This window comes from Ceratotherium simum, chromosome 21 (assembly GCF_057802395.1).
Source record: "Ceratotherium simum simum isolate JZ-2026a chromosome 21, ASM5780239v1, whole genome shotgun sequence".
Classification (NCBI taxonomy): Eukaryota; Metazoa; Chordata; class Mammalia; order Perissodactyla; family Rhinocerotidae; genus Ceratotherium; species Ceratotherium simum.
The window spans coordinates 23,218,012-23,237,928 of record NC_141920.1 but is presented as its reverse complement, the minus strand read 5'-3'; the positions used below and the strand labels follow the sequence as shown (position 1 = coordinate 23,237,928).

At 51.1% G+C, this 19,917-nt stretch overlaps 1 protein-coding gene across 3 annotated transcripts in view; it reads right to left on the bottom strand.

Moving 5' to 3' along the window:
- Nucleotides 1-19,917, bottom strand: part of MTCL2 (microtubule crosslinking factor 2) — a 72,838-nt gene that overhangs the window by 9,832 nt on the left and 43,089 nt on the right. Inside the window, exons 6-14 of one of the 3 annotated variants that reach the window (XM_087445312.1) lie at nt 19,528-19,668; nt 16,783-16,965; nt 15,531-15,761; nt 9,273-9,377; nt 8,118-8,285; nt 6,271-6,522; nt 5,098-5,169; nt 3,990-4,060; nt 1,288-2,638 (exon numbers count right to left, since the gene is read on the bottom strand). In XM_087445312.1, the coding sequence (XP_087301438.1) occupies nt 1,288-2,638; nt 3,990-4,060; nt 5,098-5,169; nt 6,271-6,522; nt 8,118-8,285; nt 9,273-9,377; nt 15,531-15,761; nt 16,783-16,965; nt 19,528-19,668 (2,574 nt within the window). The remainder of the gene's footprint in view (nt 1-1,287; nt 2,639-3,989; nt 4,061-5,097; nt 5,170-6,270; nt 6,523-8,117; nt 8,286-9,272; nt 9,378-15,530; nt 15,762-16,782; nt 16,966-19,527; nt 19,669-19,917) is intronic. The other 2 variants (XM_087445313.1, XM_004430430.3) reach the window with 2 other exon arrangements.

Below are 19,917 nucleotides of genomic sequence, written 5' to 3'. Positions count from 1 at the left end.
ATGAGCTACAGTCACACACTACTAGGGGCTGTAGAAATTGGACAAACTCTTTTGAAAAACAATTTGGCAACATTTACCAAATACCTTTAAAAATTTATATTCTTTTATCTTATAATCCCATTTCTGCAACTCAAACCTAAGGAAATGATCTGAAATGTGGAAAAATGTTTTTGCACCAAGATGTTCACAGTAGCATTATTTATAATAGGGAAAAACTAGAAACCACTACACATACAATGCATACAATTGGGTCAATTGTATGCCCTGCCACCTCTCTATGCCCACCTACAGCCCTCACTGAGTGCACCACAGACCACAGGATACCACTCCTGGCCATAGCTGATTGGACCAAGGGGGTACAGGGGACTCGAGCTGGACTAGTCAGAGTTTCTTTCTTCCAGAAATATGGAATTGGGACTGAGGGATTTGAGTCAGTCTCTCTTAGGTGTTTGAACTGGAAGATGTTATAAAACTAGAGCTGGTTCAGCCCACCTGAACCATATGCAAATGCAACAGAGAGAGAGAGAGAGAGGAAGGAAGAGGACATAAGAGAAAATGAAGCTCGCGAGAGAGGAGAGAGACAGAAGAAACTGCTGAGGCCTTTGCGTCCCTACCCTTGGGTTCTATAAGATACTAATGCCGTTTCCCTTTCTGCGAAGCTAACTTACATGCATTCTTTTACTAACATGCAAATAATCCCCAACTAAATCTGACACTGATATCGGGAGTGGGGTGTGCAGCAAAAGATCCTCAGAGAAAATGAGAGCATTTAGAATGGAGCCATGGTGGGGTGGGGGCAGGGGTGTGCTGGTAAATGTTTAATAACTAGTTTTCCAGGAGTGAGGGGAGAAGCCCTGATTTGTAGCATTTGCCAGTTTTCAGGGTGTAAATCCTCCCACTGTGGCCAATCTCAAGGTACCAGGGTGATGTCACTGAACACAGAGATGCACACGACTGACTCTCACGGACCAAATGAGCCTGCTCCAGCACACCATTGGGTGGCAGGAGAGAAGTGAGCACACCCTTTCATTGGTGGGGATGCTGGCAATCTCTGCTGTGCGGTGGCAAAGCAGCTAGTTAAGCCATGCCCACTAGTCTCTTGGTATTCAGACCATTTGTCCATCAGGTCTGTCGTTCCAGTTCTGGGGCCTCCCAACCCCCATCCCAGACTAGTGCAGAACTTTTTGAAGCACACAATTATATTTCCTAAGTTTCAAAACCAAAGGAGCTTGTACTTTATAAGCCAACCTCAACTCCCAAGAAAAAGGGCAGACCCTACCCACCTACCTCATTGGGAAGGACCATGGCTCCGTCTCCATCCCGGGGGACACCATCCTTCCCCACCTGGGGCAGCACGGAGAGTCGGGCCTCCTCGCTGCTGCCTGACTTGGCTGCCTTCTTGTTCAGGATCCTGGCCATGCCCTCCGGCTGATGGTAGCTGGCCAGGGAGAGGGGCTCTGGCTTCTTGGTGCTCTCCTCCCCTGTCGCCGAGGTGGGGCTTGGTGCCCGGCCACACACGTTGCGGAAGAACTCCTGCACAATGCCGTACTTGGGCGGCTCAGGCTTGGCCCGGGCCTCGGACGTGCCCAGTTTCCAGACAGACTCGGTGCTCCCCGAGTGCTCCACCACACTGAAGAGGCTGGACAGCCCATCATTGATGTTCCTCAGTACGGGGCTGTCCCGCGTGGTGGTGGAGCGGGCCCAGGCCGAGCCGTTCTGCTTGCCCTGGTGCAGGTTCCACAGGCTGCGGTCCTTGGCGCTGTCCAGCTTGGACACAGACCGCCTCTGGAGCTTTGGCGAGCCATACTTGGGCGAGCAGCACGGCCGCTCGATGCGCGAGTGCACCTTGTCCAGGGAGGAGGAGATCTGCTTGCTGCGCACAGACACGAGCGAGGAGCTGCGGGGTGACCAGCTCTTGCTGTGGAGGCTGCTGCGGGGCGGGTCGGTCTGCAGCCCCACACTGACCGTGCGGATGGTCTGCGTGCCCACACTGGCTAGGCCCACTGTCTGGCTGGACGTGCTCTTCACTTTCCTCTCCAGCGAGCCCGAGCGCATGGCCTGGCGCACGCAGTTGGTGATCTCCTTCATGTCGTCGCTCATGTTGCCTGACATCTCAAAGTCGTGCAGGGCCGCTGGGAAGCCAGGCCCGGACGCCGAGGGGCTGCCTCCTGAGCCCCCGTCCAGGCGCTGCCGTGAGAAGTTGCAGAGCCACCGGCTGTAGGAGCTCTCGGCCAGCCCGTCAGCCTCAGCCGACTCTTTGGGCTTGGCTGTGGTGAAGAGGAAGCCAGGCTCGATGATGATCTTGCCCTCCCTGTCATGGACCACGGGCACACCCAGGCGCCGGGCCACCGGGGGGCTGTAGTAGACGCGGATGCCCGTCTTGTCGGGAGCTGTGTAGCTGCGCTGCATCTGCCTCCCTGCTGGGTCCTGGCAGGCCAGGGCGCCCAGGCGGCTGCAGTCCCTTGGTGAGAGCCCTGGCTGTTCCTGGGCATCCTTCTCTGGGTCCACTGGCTGGGTGCCCACAAAGGCAAAGGCAGGGTTGTTGGGCAGCTTCTTGCCCCGGGCCCCTTCGCTGGCAAGGTAGGGGGAACAGTCAAGCAAACTTTCAAACTCAGACATGGAGGAAACAGATTTGGTCCTAGGAAGAGCAGAGGAGGACGAGTGGTGTTAATGGAAGCTAACATACACCCAGCGGGCACTGTGGACTTCCTCCCGGTCCGTGCACTGCACAAGGGCTGGGGCCACGGCTGTCCTGCTCACCTCTTGTGGAAGACGCTGTCGGTACCCTGCCCCACATCCCCTCTGCACTCACACCTACGTGCCCAACACCGCACGCTCTGAGCACCCGCCATTCTCCACCCGAGGGCTTTTTTCTGACTGCAGGAGCACACCTGGCCTCCACAGAGGAAGCTAGAAATAGCAGAGAGTTTATGCCTAGATGCCGCCCTCAACAAACAATGAGCTGGATTTGGTGGCTTGGTACCCAGCCTCCTTGTTCCTTGGGTGGGAGAACTCTGTGTTGCATGTTCCACTCTGGCTCCGAGAGTTCCTCAGCGACACTGAGCTCTGGTTGTCCATGTACAACCTGGTTGATAACAGGTTATCAACTGGCTGGTGTTTCCTGAAACACCCTCCCAGATAAACCATTTGCACTCACATTCTTGTCTCAGGGTTTGCTTTTGGGGAAACTCACACTAAGCCACCATTAATCTCCGACATAGACCTGGCACATGTATTGCCTGCTGACTGCAAGTGCAAGGCATGTGTAAGTGCATCTAAAGTGTCAGACCATTCAGTCCTCTAATAAGTCGAGGAGGCAGCTCCTGTTATCCCACTAGGCAGAGATGGGAAGTATTGCCCAAGGTCACAGAGCTAGGAACAGCAGAGCTGTAATTCTAACCCGCACTCTGACTCCAGAGCCCACCCTCCTACCCTGGGGTCCGCCTAGCTTCTGGCTGCTCTCATGGCCCCTGTGGGTTCTGTTGCCCTCTCCTTTCATGGGTTTCCTAACGGTGGAGACATGGTCCTGACAGCCCTGGGGGTCTCCTTGGCCACAGCTCAAGTATCCTAACTCCAGAGACAGGAAGAAAGAACCCCAAGAGGAGCTGAGCAGTTTCTTTCCCAGGTAGGATATGCAGGGGCCCCAGTATTCCATGCCCAGAATCAAACAAACAGCAGGCTGGAATTCCCATCGCCCCAAGCTTCCCATCTCCTAGATGGCTTGAGTTCTATAGAAACCATATACCAGTGTTCTTCCAACTCGACTGAGGTGCAGCGGTGGGCACAGTGGGCACCAAAGAGAAGACAGGCAGAGGGGCGGGTCAGGCCTCCAGGGCGGAGCAGGGGCGAGGCTGGAGGGCTGAGCAGGGGCGGGGCTGGAGAGCTGAGCAGGGGGCGGGGCTGGAGGGCTGAGCAGGGGCGGGGCTGGAGAGCTGAGCAGGGGGCGGGGCTGCAGGGCTGAGGAGGCGGGGAGGAGAGGATGCCAGCACCTCTTTAAGCCGGTTCCCCCAAGCTCAGCTTCAGAAACAGCCTCCTTGTCGTGGATCTTCTCACTGCGTGTCTGTCAAAGAAAAGAGACAGGGTTAGTTCTGGTCACCAGCACAGCGAGGTAAGGTGACAGGAGTTCTCACGCCTGAGTCTCCTCTTGTAGAGCAGGAGTGACGTCAGCACCGATCTAGAATGTCCATTGGTCGGTTTCTGGCTACAGTGCCTCTAAGCCCCTCTCCATAGGTATGTGATCCAGGCTTGGCCAATCGCAGCTCCAAGAGAGAGCCCCAAGGAAAGAGTCCCTTTAGAACTCATTCTGAATGTGGTGGCAGCAACAAAGCACCTGTGGTGGCTGCTGTTCAATTGGCGGTGACAGCAGTGACCTGAAGGTCCCTGCTCTGGGCTTGTCTCACCCTGGTTCCGGAGCAGGCCCCCCAGGACCCTCACCAGTTTTCTGAACCTGCATCACCAGCCCTCTTGAGCCGCTAATAAAATCCTCTCCTGCCTCAGTTCCCCAGAATGGGTTTTTGTTGCTTGCCACCAAATCTCCTGACTAACACACCACTTCCCCAGGCTGTCATGAGGATTACATGAGACGATGCAGAGGGCCTGCATGTTCACTGTTTGGTTACTCAATGTGATGCTATATGGACAATGCACCTGAGGCTTAGGAGCAAACTTCGCCAATGTGTCCTAATTGAACCAGGGCTAGGCTAAGGCAGAGAATGTGATTCACATTTTACCAATGAGGCAACTGGGGCCCAGAGAGGGAAAGTGACTTGCCCAGGATCACAGATATTTATAGGCCCTGCTTTTCAGAAAGACACAACTGGAACCAAGAGAAGGCAAGGGGCCTGGACAAGAATACACAGAGAGACACCAGCCTTTCTCCCAGGCATGGAAGGATGGCGCTGGCAGAGCATCCTTCACAAGTCCCAAACCACAGGCTGGAACCACGGGGTAGAGACCCTGGGGTTGAGGAGCCCAAGGTGCGAGGATGTGACCTGCGGGACGAGGTTAGCATTCTCCCTGTCACGTCCCCCACAAGTGAGGGACTTTCCAGTGTAGCCAGGAGCCAAGAGCACAGGGGCGGCCTGCCCCCCCACTCACCTCCTTCCAGCCAGTGTCTTGCTTCTCCAGGTCTGAGTGCTTCAGGACCCAGGGGTCAGCAGCCTTCTGCAGCTGGGTAAGGGTAAAGAGGGCGGGTCAGTGGCAGGCAAAGCTGGTGAGCAGGGCCTCGCTCTGTGCAGGGCCATCCCCCAGGCTCTGCTCTGCAGCTGGGAGGACCCAGATCACGGACTTGGAGCCACTTTCCAGTGGGCAGCAGCTCCCAGCCACCAACCAGGTGGATTTGGAAAATGATCATGAAAGCAACTACTTCCAGGCATCCTTATAGATGTCATTATATCTAACAGAGTCACAGTTACTACTAGGTTAATCCATGCTACAATTCCTGCACCAGCCAGATCTGCTAAGCAGCAGCTGAATCAAATCAGAATGGTGTCTCCATACTCGGAATGCTAAACAGCATTAAACTGTTAAATTAAACTGAACGAGACCAGCCTCTACGCTCTGTCGTGAACAGCTCTCTATGAAAGAGGCAGAGTATAAACAACACGTACATTATGAATCAATTAATGATACAAAACAATCTCTGTGAATATAAATTTAAATAGCAAGAAAGGGAAGACGTGGACTGGAGTATGCTTTTGCAATATTTGGGTCTTATATATAAAAATGAAGTCCTGATTTATGAAATTAAAATAAAAAGTAAAACAGGAAGAGTCGAAATAAAGAGTGGAGCATAGCAGCCTGGTAGGTGGCAGCGGGGTGCATGATGTAAACTGTAGTGGGTGCAATGGTCAATGATTGTTTTTTCTATCCCCCCTCTTTTGGTCAGAGGACTCCAATTTTCCCATGGGGAAACACCCTTGGTTCTTCCCTCTTGGTTCCTGGGTTTCGGTAGGTGCTAGGGGCAGGCACTTGACTCACACCTGGCCAATCAGAGCCTTGTAGAAAAGGAACACTCTCTTTCCATTACAGTTGCTACGTTGTGAGGATATGAGCACAAAACTAACAGTAGCCATATTTGAGGACAGCTTGCTTAGGAATAAAGCATAGAGGAAAGCAGCCTGAGAGACTGGCAGAGAGAAAGACCTAGTCCCTACTGCATTCTCTGAGCGCTTAGATCCAGCTGTATCTGAAGGATACCCTACCCCCGGACATTTCCTGCAGTGACTCCCCCTTGTGGCTCAAGCCAGTTTGGGCTGGGACAGGCCTCACCTGGCTCAGGCGGTTCTGCAGCTCCTTTACCTGCTGCTCCACCTGCTGCTTCTCACCCTGAAGCCGCTCCGCCAGCTGCAGCTTCTCCTGGCTCCAGTTGCGCTCGCTGATCTGCAGCTGCCGCGTCAGCTCCATGACGGCGCTGTAGGACTCAGCCAGGAGGTGCTGCTGCTCCTCACGCTCCCTCTGCAGGGCTGCCTTCCAGTCGGGCCCCGCCCGCTCCCCGGCCCCCTTCCCAGCCTTCAGCTCCATCTGCGGAAGGAAAGGCAAACTGGGTGGCTGGCACCAGGAGGCCCCCCGCCCCGCCCTCCTCTATCCTTCCCTCCCGGGCACCAGAGAGAGCTCTCCTGGGAGGACCCCTCAGCCAGGAAGCCTTCGCTGACCTCCCCAGTCAGAACTACCCCCTCCTCACAACCAAGGCTCTCGTGAAGCTCTTTCTACACGCCAAGCTCTGTGCCAAGGGCTTTTCAGGTGTTATCTCAGTATTCTCATGAAAACTCGGCAAGATAACTACCATTTTCAATATTTTACAGGAGAGGAAGAGGTTCAAAAAGATTAAGTGATTTGTCCCAGGTTACAGAGCTACAAAATGGCAGAGGCTCCTCGTTACTGGTTCTCGGGATATTTCATCAACTCTAACCAGTGGTATAGTTTACAGTTAGTGGGGGACAGGCACACACAGTCACGTCACAAACGTGTGCAGGAAATCACTCCAGCCTGATGGCTTTCTTGGTCCCACACCTTTGGGGTGGCAGGAGGTAAGCATGCAACCTCAAGAATGAATGCACCCACATCAATCAGGCTGTGGTCTGGGATGTTAACCCTCAGAGGGCCACTCAGGTTCCCAGTGGGGAGGGACACCTGGAATGGCTGGGTTTGGGGGCAGCAGGAGCAGTGAACACTGTGAAACGTGCAGATGGAGCAGGAGCTGTGAGATCTGCGGGGAGGGTCAGGAAGCAAGAATGGTGGCACTGGGAGGCCGGAAGTCTGTGAGCATTGGGAAGAAGGTGGCATCACGGTCATGGGGAGCCAGGAGGGACAGAGGTTTGGGGAGCAAAGATCAGGTCTGCACTTACTAGCTGGGTGACCTTGGGAAAGAAACTTAACTCGTCTATGCCTGTTTTGTCACTTGTCCAGCAGAGGTCTTCAGGGTACCCACCTCCAAGGGGCTGTGATGCCCGGGAAGGCAGCCTGGAGCAGGGGAGGCCGCAGGCAGCTGGGACCCAGAGTCATGGCGGGGGGTAGGGAGAGCGGTCAGAGCATTCTCTCTGAGTGGGAGGAAGCGCACCCTCTCACTTTTCAGACCAGAGGGGGCAGCAACCTGCCTCTAGGCACACAGCAGAGGCCTAATACCCAGGGCCCTTGGTTAAGGCTCCTTCAGTCACACTGGGTTGTGGGAAGGGGAGTCCCCCAGTTTGAGTGGACGGAGCAAAACAGAGCCAGGTAGCAGGGGGTCAAGGGATCCTTATGAGGAGAGGAGGGAACGAATGACAGCAGGCAGCGGGAGTCCGTGCAGGTATCTGAAGGCCGTTACCAGGTGCAGACAGGAATCAGAGTGTTCTGGCTTCACCTGTGAGCAGGTGGTGCAGCAGCGGTGCCTGTGATGCCCCCGTGCCCCTTTGTCACTCCCTCACCTTCTCTCCCTGGCCCATTCCCCACTGTTTCTTGCATCCTTGCTGTGTGACTCTAGGCAGGTCTCTTGCCCACTCTGGGCCACAAGTTGAGGTGAAGGGGTTCCTATGCTTCTAGAAGCATGGCTTGAGCATCCTGCTCCCAGATCCGACAGCTGATGAGGGCTGCTGAGAGGGCAACAAGGCGGGAGATGTCTCTACAGGCGGGAGACTCACCTGGGCGGTATGGCTCTTGAGCTCTGCTCGCTCTGTCTCCCAGGTGGCCTTGGCCTTGGCAAACTGTTGCTGCAGCTCGGTCAGACCACGGCGTTCATCCCGGAGCAGCCAGCACAGCTCCTTCAGCGTCACCTTCATGTCGGCCAGCGTCTTGATGTACTCGTTGGGCTGCAGACAGGGGCGAGGCCTGGGTCAGGAGCTTTAGGAGGGCAGGGAGGGGAGTCTGGGCTGGGAGCTCTTACCCAGAGTCCAGCCCGGGACTCGACTAGGCCTCGGGCAAGTCCCACAACCTCTCTGGGGTCTTCTCACCCATAACGTGGGCAAGACAAGCCCAGCCCTGGCCATCTCCTCTGCTGACATGCGCCCCAGCCTCACGTAAACAAAAACCCTGCATCACAGCAAGAATTATTCAGCCTAAAGCTGAGCTGGGCCCTGGCTTCTTCAAGGCTCTGCCCAGTCTAAGCCCTGGGTCTGTATCCTTGGCCAAGATCCGCATCTCTGAACCACCGTGGGCCAGACAGGAAGTCCGAACCATGGAGCCTCCCTGACTGCCTGACTGGGTCTCAGTTCTCTCTCCTTGGCCCACGACCTGTCTCCCACCCATACTCAAGCTCACTGTGTGACCCTGGGAGCCTGACCCCACTGCTTTCTCTATCCCATGGCTTGATTTGAGGGTTCCCGACTCCAGACTACAAGGGTGATGTCCCTCTTCATAAGACCTCAGCCTGATGTCCTTACCCCTACTGTGTACATCCCAAGCTGCAGCCAGTCCCAGAATACCTTGCCACACCTCCCCACACACAGTTCTCTTGGTCCTGAATGGCCTTTTCCCCATTCTCTATTGGGCAAGCTCCTATTCATCCTTCAAAAGCCCACCATCTATGACCCCTTCTCTGTGATCCTGTCCCCTACACTCCAAACAGAATTAATTGCTCCCTTGCCTGTGACCCCACAGTCCTTCATCTGGCCCTCTGTCACTGCCCTGGGATGACTTACGAACCCCACAGCACTGCGCATCTGGGGCCAGTGACCAAGCAATAACCCTCTGCAGCTCCAGTGCCCAGTGCAAGATGGATCAGAGAAGGTGGCAGGAAGTGATCACTAAACCAAGGAACAAATGGACAGGACAGGACCAGGCATGGGCTGAGAACGCACCGTGTTTTGGGTCCAGCTGTCCCCTGTGCAGGTCTTGTTATCAGAATGCTGGGCGTTTAATTCTTCTTCCTCCATTAGCAGGTACAGCTCCTTCATGCTATTTACCTATTTTTTTAAAAAACACACTCAACAGGGGGGTGGGAAGGCGTCATGCCTGGGAGTCTGACCCTCAGGGGGAGGGGATTCAGGCTAGTGGTCCAGATAGAAAGGGGACTGCACAGCCAGGCGGGAAGAAAGAATGGGGGGTTATGGTACAGGATGAACCACAGCACCCCAGCTCAGCGCCGATTTCCAAATTTTTTTTTTCCCTGAGGAAGATTAGCCCTGAGCTAACATCTGTGCCAAGGCTCCTCCATTTTTTTGTATGTGGGACACCGCCACAGCATGCCTGGTGAGTGGGGTAGGTCTGCACCCAGGATTCAAACCCGCGAACCTGGGCCGCTGAAGCAGAGCATGTGGAACTTTAACCACCTGGCCAAAGGGCTGGGCCTTGATTTCCCAAATTTTAGATTTGACCCCTGGGCACCGTCTAGGCCCAGGAGCACAGCTGGAGAGTCAGGCCCTTCTGGCCTCCTACACCATGTCTTCTGCCCCAACGACCACGAGGCATCCCTGAGCGCTACTCAGAAATAACCATGTTGCCAGGCGGGGTCAAGGTGGGCACTGTGATTGGAACAACAGGGCCACGGGCACCCCATAATTATAGATGAGGGCAACCAAAGGTTTGAGGGGACAGAAGGAGATCTCCTGGGAGGGAGAGTTAGTTGCTGATGGATTCTGGGCAGGAGTCCAGGGCCAGCCAAGGAGACCAGGGTACTAATTCAGGATGGGAATGAAGCAGAAGGAAGCTGCCTCCTAACTGGGGAGCTCATTTATCGTTCATTCATTCATTCAACAAATATTTATTGAACACCTACCGTGCACTGGGTCCTGTGTTCGGAGCTGGGGATACATCAGTGAGCAAGACAGAAAAAACCCTGGCCCCCTTTAGCTTCCATTCCAGTAGCAGGAAAACAAACACATAAGTGAAATATATGAAATGTCATTAAATATACAGAATGTCACATAGTGATCGGTGCTATGGAGAAAAAGAGAGCAGGGAAAGGAGCTAAGATGTGCTGTGCACGGGTGGTCAAGGAGGGCCTTAGAGAGAAGGTGATATTTGGGAAAAGTCCTAAAGGAGGTAAGAGAATAAACCGTGTGAATACCCGCAGGGCGAGAATTCCAAGAAAGGGCACAGCAAGTGCAAAGGCCCTGAGGTGAGAACACGTCTGTTAGAGGAATAGCAAGAGAGCCAGGGAGGAAGTGAGAGAGACAGGGAGAACAAGGCTGGTTGACCAGGCCACTGTAGGGACTTTGGCTTCTCTGGGTGAAATGGGAGCCAGTGGAGACTGTGAGCCAAAGAGTGACACCGACCTGACTTTCAGTTTCACAGGATCACTCTAACTGCTGTGCTGAGTTACATTATAGGAGAGCAACAGAGCTCGATATCGCACAACTCCAGGGGGCACCAGCCACATGATGTACCTGCTGCCTGGTACCTCCCTGTACCCTTCTGAATACAAGACGCTTGGTGGAAGGGTGCAAGGGCAGAAGCAGGGAGACCAGTTAGGAGGCTATGGTAATAATTCAGGCAAGAAGTGATGACGGCTCAGATGGGGAGGTGGGCAGCGCGGCTGGGTCAGATTCTGTAGATTCCAGATAGATTCACCGTGTGCAAGAAAGGCCATTTAAGCCTTGAGCCTGCTGAGTTCCCCCAGGGAGTAAGTGTAGGTAAAGGAGCGACGTGGCCCAAGGCCTGAGCCCCAGGGACTCTGACGTTAAGAGGTCAGGTCAGGGAGAAAAGGGGGGTCCAGCCACGGAGACTGAGAAGGAGCAACCAGTGAGGTGGAAGGAAGTCCAAGAGAGTGCGGTGTCCTGGAAACCAAACGACGAAGGGTTTCCAGGGCCTGGGCAGGCACTGAGGCTGGGAGGCATGTGGGGGAGCAGGGCCTGCGTGAACAAGCACCCCAACTCCGTCCCTGGTCATGAGTATCTAAACATACAGACTTTTCGTCATCTATATCCACAGGGGCATGGTTCCTTTTCTGACATTCTTGGGGCCAGGCGTACTTGGAATTCAGAATTAACTGGGATTTAGAAGGATAATATGGTACCTACACTGTATATTGCATAACAGCCCCAGCAAAATCTGGCGTAACATCCTATGCTCAAGGACACCGATATCTCCCCTACAAACATGTGAATATAACATAAAATGGGATAACAAAGGTTTTGCCGCCAAAAGAATGTCAGGACAATGTTTTCCAACTGAGTTAGACACAAAAGAAGCTCTGAGTGAGTCAGAGCTTCTGGATTTCAGAATTGAGGACAAGGAATTAAAGATAGTTATCCATGGTAGAATGGGGATAATAATTGCCTCCACATCACAGGATGTATTTATACAAGTGAAATGCAATAATCCACTAAAAGCATTTAACACAGCGCCCAGAACACTACGAATACTCAATAGATGAGGGTTATCATTCACATATAGAGTGTTAATTCTGCATGTGTGGACATGTATATTCTTTAAAAGTATGCATGTACATCAAGTTTATTATTTATATAGTTACATGTATTTTATTATGTATTTGTATGTATTTTCATACACATGAGCTTTATATCATATTATATACAGTCACACATTGCTTAACGACAAGGGTACACTCTGAGAAATGTGTCTGTTAGGTGATTTCATCATTCTGTGAACATCATAGAGTGTACTTACATAAGCCTAGACGGTACAGCCCACTAAACACCCAGGCTATATGGTACTAATCTTATGGGGCCACTGTTGTCTGCAGTCCATCTTTGACCGAATCATCGTTATGCAGCACATGACTGTACATATATGTTTGTATCTATTTTTACAACATATGTGGTTATGTTTGTATCTTATTATGTCTATTTCAGTAAATATGTGTATTTCTATTAATTATGGGCACATATATTATTTAATTTTCTATGCTTACACCTTATTTTTTTCTAAAGTAAGTTTCTCTTTCTCTCTGTTACTCCAGGACATGGAAATGGCAAGAAAAATTTTCACCAAATATGGAGAGTTTGCCTGAAACAAACTGACTTAAAACATAGGTTATGTGGCCTACAGGCAATTCACTTTGGGGGATGTGGTGAAGCATCTTCCCTAGCAGCCAAAACTGGGCTTTAGCTATGGAAAAACAGTATGGTGGTTTCCCAAAAAATTAAAAATAGAACTACCATATGATCCAGCAATCCCACTTCTGGGTCTATTTCCAAAAGAAATGAAATCTGAATCTCAAATTGCTATTTGCACTCCCTCGTGTTCATTGCGGCATTATTCACAGTAACCAAGACGTGGAAACAACCTAAGTGTCTGTCTACAAATGAATGGATAAAGAAAATGTGATATATACATACAGTGGAATATTATTCGGTTTTAAAAAAGAAGGAAATCCTGTCATTTGTGACAACATGGATGAACCTGGCGGACATTATGCTAAGCGAAATAAGCCAGGCACAGAAAGATAAATACTTCAAGATCTCACTTATATGTAGAATCTAAAAACGTCAAACTCATAGAAGTAGAGTGTCGAATAGTGGTTGCCAGGGACAGGGAGGAGGGGAAAATGGGGAGATGTTGGATAAAGGGTACAAAGTTTCATTTACGCAGGATGAGTAAGTTCTGGGGATCTAATGTACAGCATGGTGACTACAGTTAACAATACCACATTGCATTCTTGAAATGTGCTAAGAGAGTAAATCTTACATGTTCTTATCACAGGAAGGAAGGACAGAAGGAAGGAAGGGAGGGAGGGAGGGAGGAAATGGTAACTATGTGAGGTGATGGATATGTTTTTGTTTTGTTTTGTTTTGTTTGGTGAGGAAGATTTTCCCTGAGCTAACATGTGTGCCCATCTTCCTCTATTTTGTATGTGGGATGCCGCCACAGCACGGCTTAATGAGCGGTGCCTAGGTCCACGCCCAGGATCTGAACCCACAAACCCTGGGCCGCCAAAGTGCAGCACATGAACTTAAACCACCAGGCTGGCCCCACGATGGACAGTTTAATTAGCTTGATTGAGGTGATCATTTCATAATGTGTATATATATCAAAACATCAAGTTGTACACCTTAAATATATACAACTCTATGTGTCAATTATACATCAATAAAGCTGAAATAAAATGCGGCATATACATACAATGGAATATTATTCAGCATTAAAAAGGAAGGAAATTCTGCAATGTGTTACAACACGGATGAACGTTGAAGACAGTATGCTAAGTGAAATAAGTCCGGCACAAAACACAAATACTGTATGATTCCACTTATGTAAGGTACTTAGAGTAGTCACATTCACAGAGACAGAAAGTAGAATGGTGCTTACCAGGGACTGGGGGCAGAAGGGGATGGGGAGTTAGTGTTTAATGGGTATAGAGTTTCAGTTTTACAAGATGAAGAGTTCTGGAGATGGATGGTGGACATGGTTGCACAACAATGTGAATGTACTTAATGACAGTGAACTGTGAACTTAAAAATGGTTAAAATGGTAAATTTTGTTATGAATATTTTACTAGAATTAAAAAAAATAAATTTAAAAAAATACATTAAAAAAAAAACCCTAGGCTTCATCCAAAGGCCTGTGTGGGACTTCCAAACAGGAGAGGCAAGTCCTATATTTTCAAATCCCATGAAAGAGAGAGCAAGCAGTGGCTTCAAATGGGAGGCCCCAGGTGTCACAAAGGGTGACACTCAAGGAGCAGCCATGCTGGCTTTTGAGCCACTTCTCACAGGGACACCTCTGTGTCAGATATTCCAGGGCGTGGGCAGCAGGAAATGGGTCCATTTAATGACGGTCAGTGACTCTCTCAAGGGGCCTTGAGGAGGTGGGTGGCCCGGGAAAAGAACTATGAGCCCCACTGGGGGTGGGGGCAGGGGACTCTTGCTACAGAGTCAGGTCTAACCATCATCCCCTGCTCCTGGGGCATTCGGGCTACTCTGGGGGACCCCTGACAGGGGTACATGGGGACTTGGGGAGTGCCACTGGGCCCCACTGGCTCTGGAAAGAGTAGCCTGAGCCAGAGGGCCAAGCCTGGGCTAGACCAGAGGTACCTGTACCCCAAAGGCCACGGCCAAGGTGAGCGGTGCCAACACAGGTGGGTGTGACTGAGGTATGACGTCCCCACAGGCCCCCTTCTCCTAGCAAGGTTAGCGTGCTGATGATGGGGCAGGGGCTCTCAGGAACAAGGGTCCTGCACAGACCTAGGGACAGATGGGCCACGGGAGTCCTTCCCGAGCTTCACACATTCCCAAAGCCACATCCAATACTACCCGTACTATCGTTATGTTTCAAGTCAACCTCTCCTTCTAGTTAAACACATCTAAAAGAGGAAGTTGATACTATTACTAAAAATGGAAAGCCAGTGCCCACTGCCATAAATCGAAGGTAATATTAGAAATAAAATAGGTATATTCATAAGTCAAAAATAAACAGCAAGAAAAAAGAATGAACTACTTCTACGTGCCAAACATGGTCGAATCGCAAAAAATTATACAGAGCAAAAGAAGCCAGACACAAAAGGCTACATGCACTTATATGAAGTTCCAGAATAGACCAAATTAACCCACGGTGCATGAATGAGAACAGCACTGACTGCTGGGGTGGGCATGTTGATTGGGGTACAAGGGAGTCTTCTGGGGCACTGGAAATGTGCTCTATTGTGATCTGGGTGGGAGCTATACGGGTGTACACTGTAAAACTTCATCAGCTGTACACTTAAGATGTGTGCACTTTACTGTGTGTAAGTGATACCTTAAAAGAATAAAAAACATTAATATGTACTATATTGCATATAACGCAATAACAACAAAACTAGATTATTAAATTCACTTAGATACTGTTGCCTGCTGAAGACTCTGAGGTTTGTTAAAAAGAGAAACAAAGAAGTATTAGGTGTTAAAGACCTACTAGCCCCCAAAGAGACTTTCTCCCGGTAAGGCCAGGACCAAGGCTGTCTTCTTCACAGGTATCCCCAGCACCTGCCACAGCCCCCAGTAAAGAGCTGGTTCCCAAGAAACAGACGCTGAATGAGTGAATGGATGCAGCGACGAAAGCCCGCAAGCTGACGGCTCGTATATGAGCCTCAGGGCTGTGTCGACGCCAGCTGGGCGTCCCTCTTGTTGTATCTCCCCCACGCCACCCCTGCCCCAGACCCAGTCCCACGGGAACCATACCTCAAGGAAGTCATCCCCCTCGCTGGGCAAAACCTTGCCCTGCCGCCAGCGCTTGAGGAACCACCTGAGCTTCATGAAGAGCAGCAGGAAGTTGTGCTTGAACTGCTGGGACTCCTGCACCAGCATGTTCTTCTCCTGGCTCCAGAATTTCTGCTCCAGCCTCCGCTGGAGGCTCAGACTCTGCAGCTCAAACTCCCGCCTTAGGAGCGCCCTCTGCTGGTCCTCCTTTAGCTGCGAGGGGGACAAGAGCGTGAGCAACCCTGGCCGTCGTCCAGGGCACTGTCCCTCCCATTCCAGGCCTCACGCCAGGGCAGAGAGGAAAATTTGGGTGGTGCCTGTGGGTGATCCCTGCCAGAGACTCCACCGCTAGCAGCTTGTTCTGTTGAGATAAACACTGCCCTCTGCTACTCCAGGGAAGAGAAACTCATAAAAGCAGTAGCAATCACAGCTACCACTCAGTGAAAGAGCTGGGATTTGAACCCGGCTCTGTTCGATTATGAAAACCATGACATCATATAATAAGCACGTACTTATTGTTTCAAATGAACTCTCACATTTCAGGAGGAACCTGGGAGCGTGAGCAATGATGGCAGGGAGGGGTGACCGACGTGGAGAGCAAAGGGCATGCTCAGAGTTGAGGAAGGCTGAGAATATGCAATACCCTAGGAAGCAATGGTTAAGGGGGAGCCAGAGACCTGGAATAGAATCCCAGCCCCACCTCGCCCTGGACATGCAACCCTGGGCAAAGCGCTTCAGCTCTCTGGGCATCAGTTTCCCCATCTGTCAAGTGGGGACGCCTCCTAGGGGAAGACATGAGGACTAAAGGACATAATGTGTGGAAAGGGCATTGCACAGCCCTGACATACAGTAAGGGCTTAATAAATGCTTTTTATTAGCAAGACTATCATCTTGATTACCAGCCAGGCCTCTGGCCTTCCTGCTGTAGGTTTTCAGCTCTGATGGGGGCATTTTTTCATAGATGGGAAAACTGAGGCCCAGAGAGGAGACAGGATTGGCCTGAGGTCAAACAGGCAGTCAACGACAAGCCCAGGATTCCAGCCCAGCGCACCTAATGCACAATCACAAGCAAAGCAAAAAAAAAAAAACACCCCACAATCACGACGGACGGGAAGATGAGGGTTTCCCTTGACATTCTTGCCTCCTGAAGATCCGGGGACCTCTAAGGTTTCTGCCTTCAGTTCAGGGAAGAGAGGGTAGCGCAGGTGCGGGCAGGGCGCTGGGCACCACCCACCTGGACCATCTTCTGGTTGAAGTTGTCGGCCTCCTCCTTCCGTAGCTGCCGCTCCTGGGAGAGCTGCTCTTGCAGGCCCCGGAGGCTGTCGTGGGCCTCTGCGAGCACCAGCTGCAGCTCCTTGATCTGGGGCAGGGATGAGGGACGCAGACAATGAGGAGGGAGAGAGCAGGAGGGCAGAAGCTGTGGTCAAAGGACGAGAGTGGCGGGGGAGCAACAGCAGTGAGTCGGACCCGAGCTGTCCTTCAAGTACAAATCAGCACCATGGCTGTCCCCACCTCCGTGGGTTGTCATGACAATTAAACAAAACAGGGCACATCAGACCTAGCTATTACAATTTTAACTTGATAATTTCTCTCTCTGCAATTTATTTGAAGAAAATAATATACTGTGAAAACTAAGCTTGATTCACCAAGATAGTCATTGTTTCACTGTTTTTTTTTAAAAATTTTATTTATTTTATTTTTTCCCCCCAAAGCCCCAGTGGATAGTTGTATGTCATAGCTGCACATCCTTCTAGTTGCTGTATGTGGGACGCGGCCTCAGCGTGGCCAGAGAAGTGGTACGTCAGTGCGCACCCGGGATCTGAACCCGGGCCGCCAGCAGCGGAGCGCGCGCACTTAACTGCTAAGCCACAGGGCCGGCCCGGAAATTGTGTTTTAAGTATTTGTAGCTAAAGAGGCGAAACTAATCTACTCTGTTAAAAGTCAGGATGGCGGGGCTGGCCCCGTGGCATAGTGGTTAAGTTAGGCGCACTCTGCTTCGGCGGCCTGGGTTTGTGGGTTCGGATCAGGGGTATGGACCTACACCACTCCTCAGCCACACTGTGGTGGCAACCCACATATAAAATAGAGGAAGACTGGCACAGATGTTAGCTCAGGGCTAATCTTCCTCAAGCAAAAAAAGAGGAAAATTGGCAACAGATGTTAGCTCAGGGCAAATCTTCCTCAGCAAAAAAAAAAGTCAAGATGGCGACTAGAAAGGACACGGGGGCTCCCAGCAGCAAGTCACACTCTCTTTAGGGACTGGCTTGCTGATTACATAGGAGGGTTCAGTTTGTGAAAATTATTTGAGCTGTGCACTTACAATATGAGCACTTTTCTGTATGTATGCTATACTTTAATTAAAAAATTTTTGGGGCTGGCCCGGTGACACAAGCGGTTAAGTGCGTGCGTTCCGCTGCAGCAGCCTGGGGTTTGCCGGTTCAGATCCCAGGCGCGCACCGACGCACTGCTTGGCAAGCCATGCTGTGGCGGTGTCCCATATAAAGTGGAGGAAGATGGGCACAGATGTTAGCCCAGGGCCAGTCTTCCTCAGCAAAAAAAGAGGAGGACTGGCTGATGTTAGCACAGGGCTGATCTTCCTCACAAAAAAAAAAATTTTTAAGTGTTTCTAGTAACAGAGGGAAATTTTTATGCTGTCATGTTAAGCAGGAAAAAAAAAAGGAAATGTCAGCTCTAACTCCTACATAAAACCTTCCCGGGCATGGCAAGATGTCCCTCTGTGAAAAAAACCAAACATTTATTATCTGGCCAATAACGTGGAAATTCAGCAATGGAAGGCACTCCGACTTGAGGCGTATCTTGTATGTGTGTTTTGTACTAAAAATCCTTGCAGGGCTAGTACTATCTGCTATCTGTGGTGTTTTCCTTGAACTCAGTGCCCAACACAGTGCCTGGCAAATTGTAACTGCTCAATAAAGAGTGGTTGAATGAAACAATAATTGAATGCATGCCGGAAATTACTTTCTCTGCAGGTGAGCTGCCCTATTTCCTTTTCTCAGAAAATGAGAACTAAGTATCACATAATTTTTTCCCTTTTTGCCATGGCTGCTAGGAAACTCAGACCACTTAGAGAGTTTGATCCATCAGCTTCAAGGGAGCTTCTCCCCCTGCATAGTTGCAGACTGGCCTTCCTGGGACCACAAAGTTGCCTTCCTGGGAGTGCTCAGAAGAAAACGGTGCTCAGGTTGGGACACACAGAGGGCTCTCCATGGTTCAGGAATCTCAGGGAGGCAGCACCCAGTCCACAGGAGCCATTTCCTGCTTCAGGTTCATTACAAAGTGCAGGTTCATTATGAAGAACCAGCCAGAATTCCTCAAGGACCAGAGAATCCTAGCACTTCTACAGCTACCACCAACTCTATCCTCTCATGTTACAGATGCGGAAGCTGCAGCCAGAGAATGAGAACACGCCAAGGCCACACAGCCACACTGACAGGTCCCCTGAGGCCCAGTGATATGTCATCATCCTCCTCATCCTCACCCAACAAGGACCAGACCTGAAGCTAAGGCTTTCCATGTATTTAATCGTTCCAACAACCCTATGAGGGATCACTTTTATTTTAAAGGAGAAAAACTGCGGATCAGAGAGGTAAAGTGACATCTAAGATCTTACCACCAGTTTATAGTTGATCCACGATTTGAACCCAGTCAGCCTGACTGTGGAGACTGCTGCCTTCCTCCTACATAAATTCATGGTTCCATTAAATGACAAAAATTATTGAATTCCCAGTGGGATTTAGTATAGGAAAAAAAATTAATTTCTTCAAATGAGTTTATAAGCCTCCTTTTATCAGGCCACGAGGACAGCCCAAACTTCCTTGTTTCCCTTTTCGCCCTGCCTTCCAGCAAGCTTAGAACCAAATGGAATACTCAAAACCCATATCATCACCAGCTAAGATTTTAGGAAGCCCCAGCCACTCTCCTCCTACCCGCCCCCCTGCTTGCTCAGGCCCAGGCCTACCTCAGAGACGTAGGAATCATTGTCTTCAGCTCGGTAAGGCCTGAAGCTCCGGCTAGGGTCGGGCTTGGAGTCCAAGTCACCAGTGCGGAAGGCTTCTCGTATCCTGGGCTCCCATTCCGGCAGGTCCCTGAAGTCCGGCGGCTGCACCCAGAGGCAAGGGCAGAAGAGACCAAAGGTAACCATGGGGAGGGGCCCAAGGGGTGCCAGGAACAGCCCCCACCCCAGGCCTCTGGCTCTATAAGAGGTTCTGACCATCCCCCTGAGGGCTGGGACCTGGGTGGATTCACCTGTAGCCCAGACCCAGCCCTGGCTGGGGCACTGCAACCACTCACTGGATGTCTGTTGAAAGGATAAATGACCAGGCAAGCGGTGAGTGGAAACACTGATTCT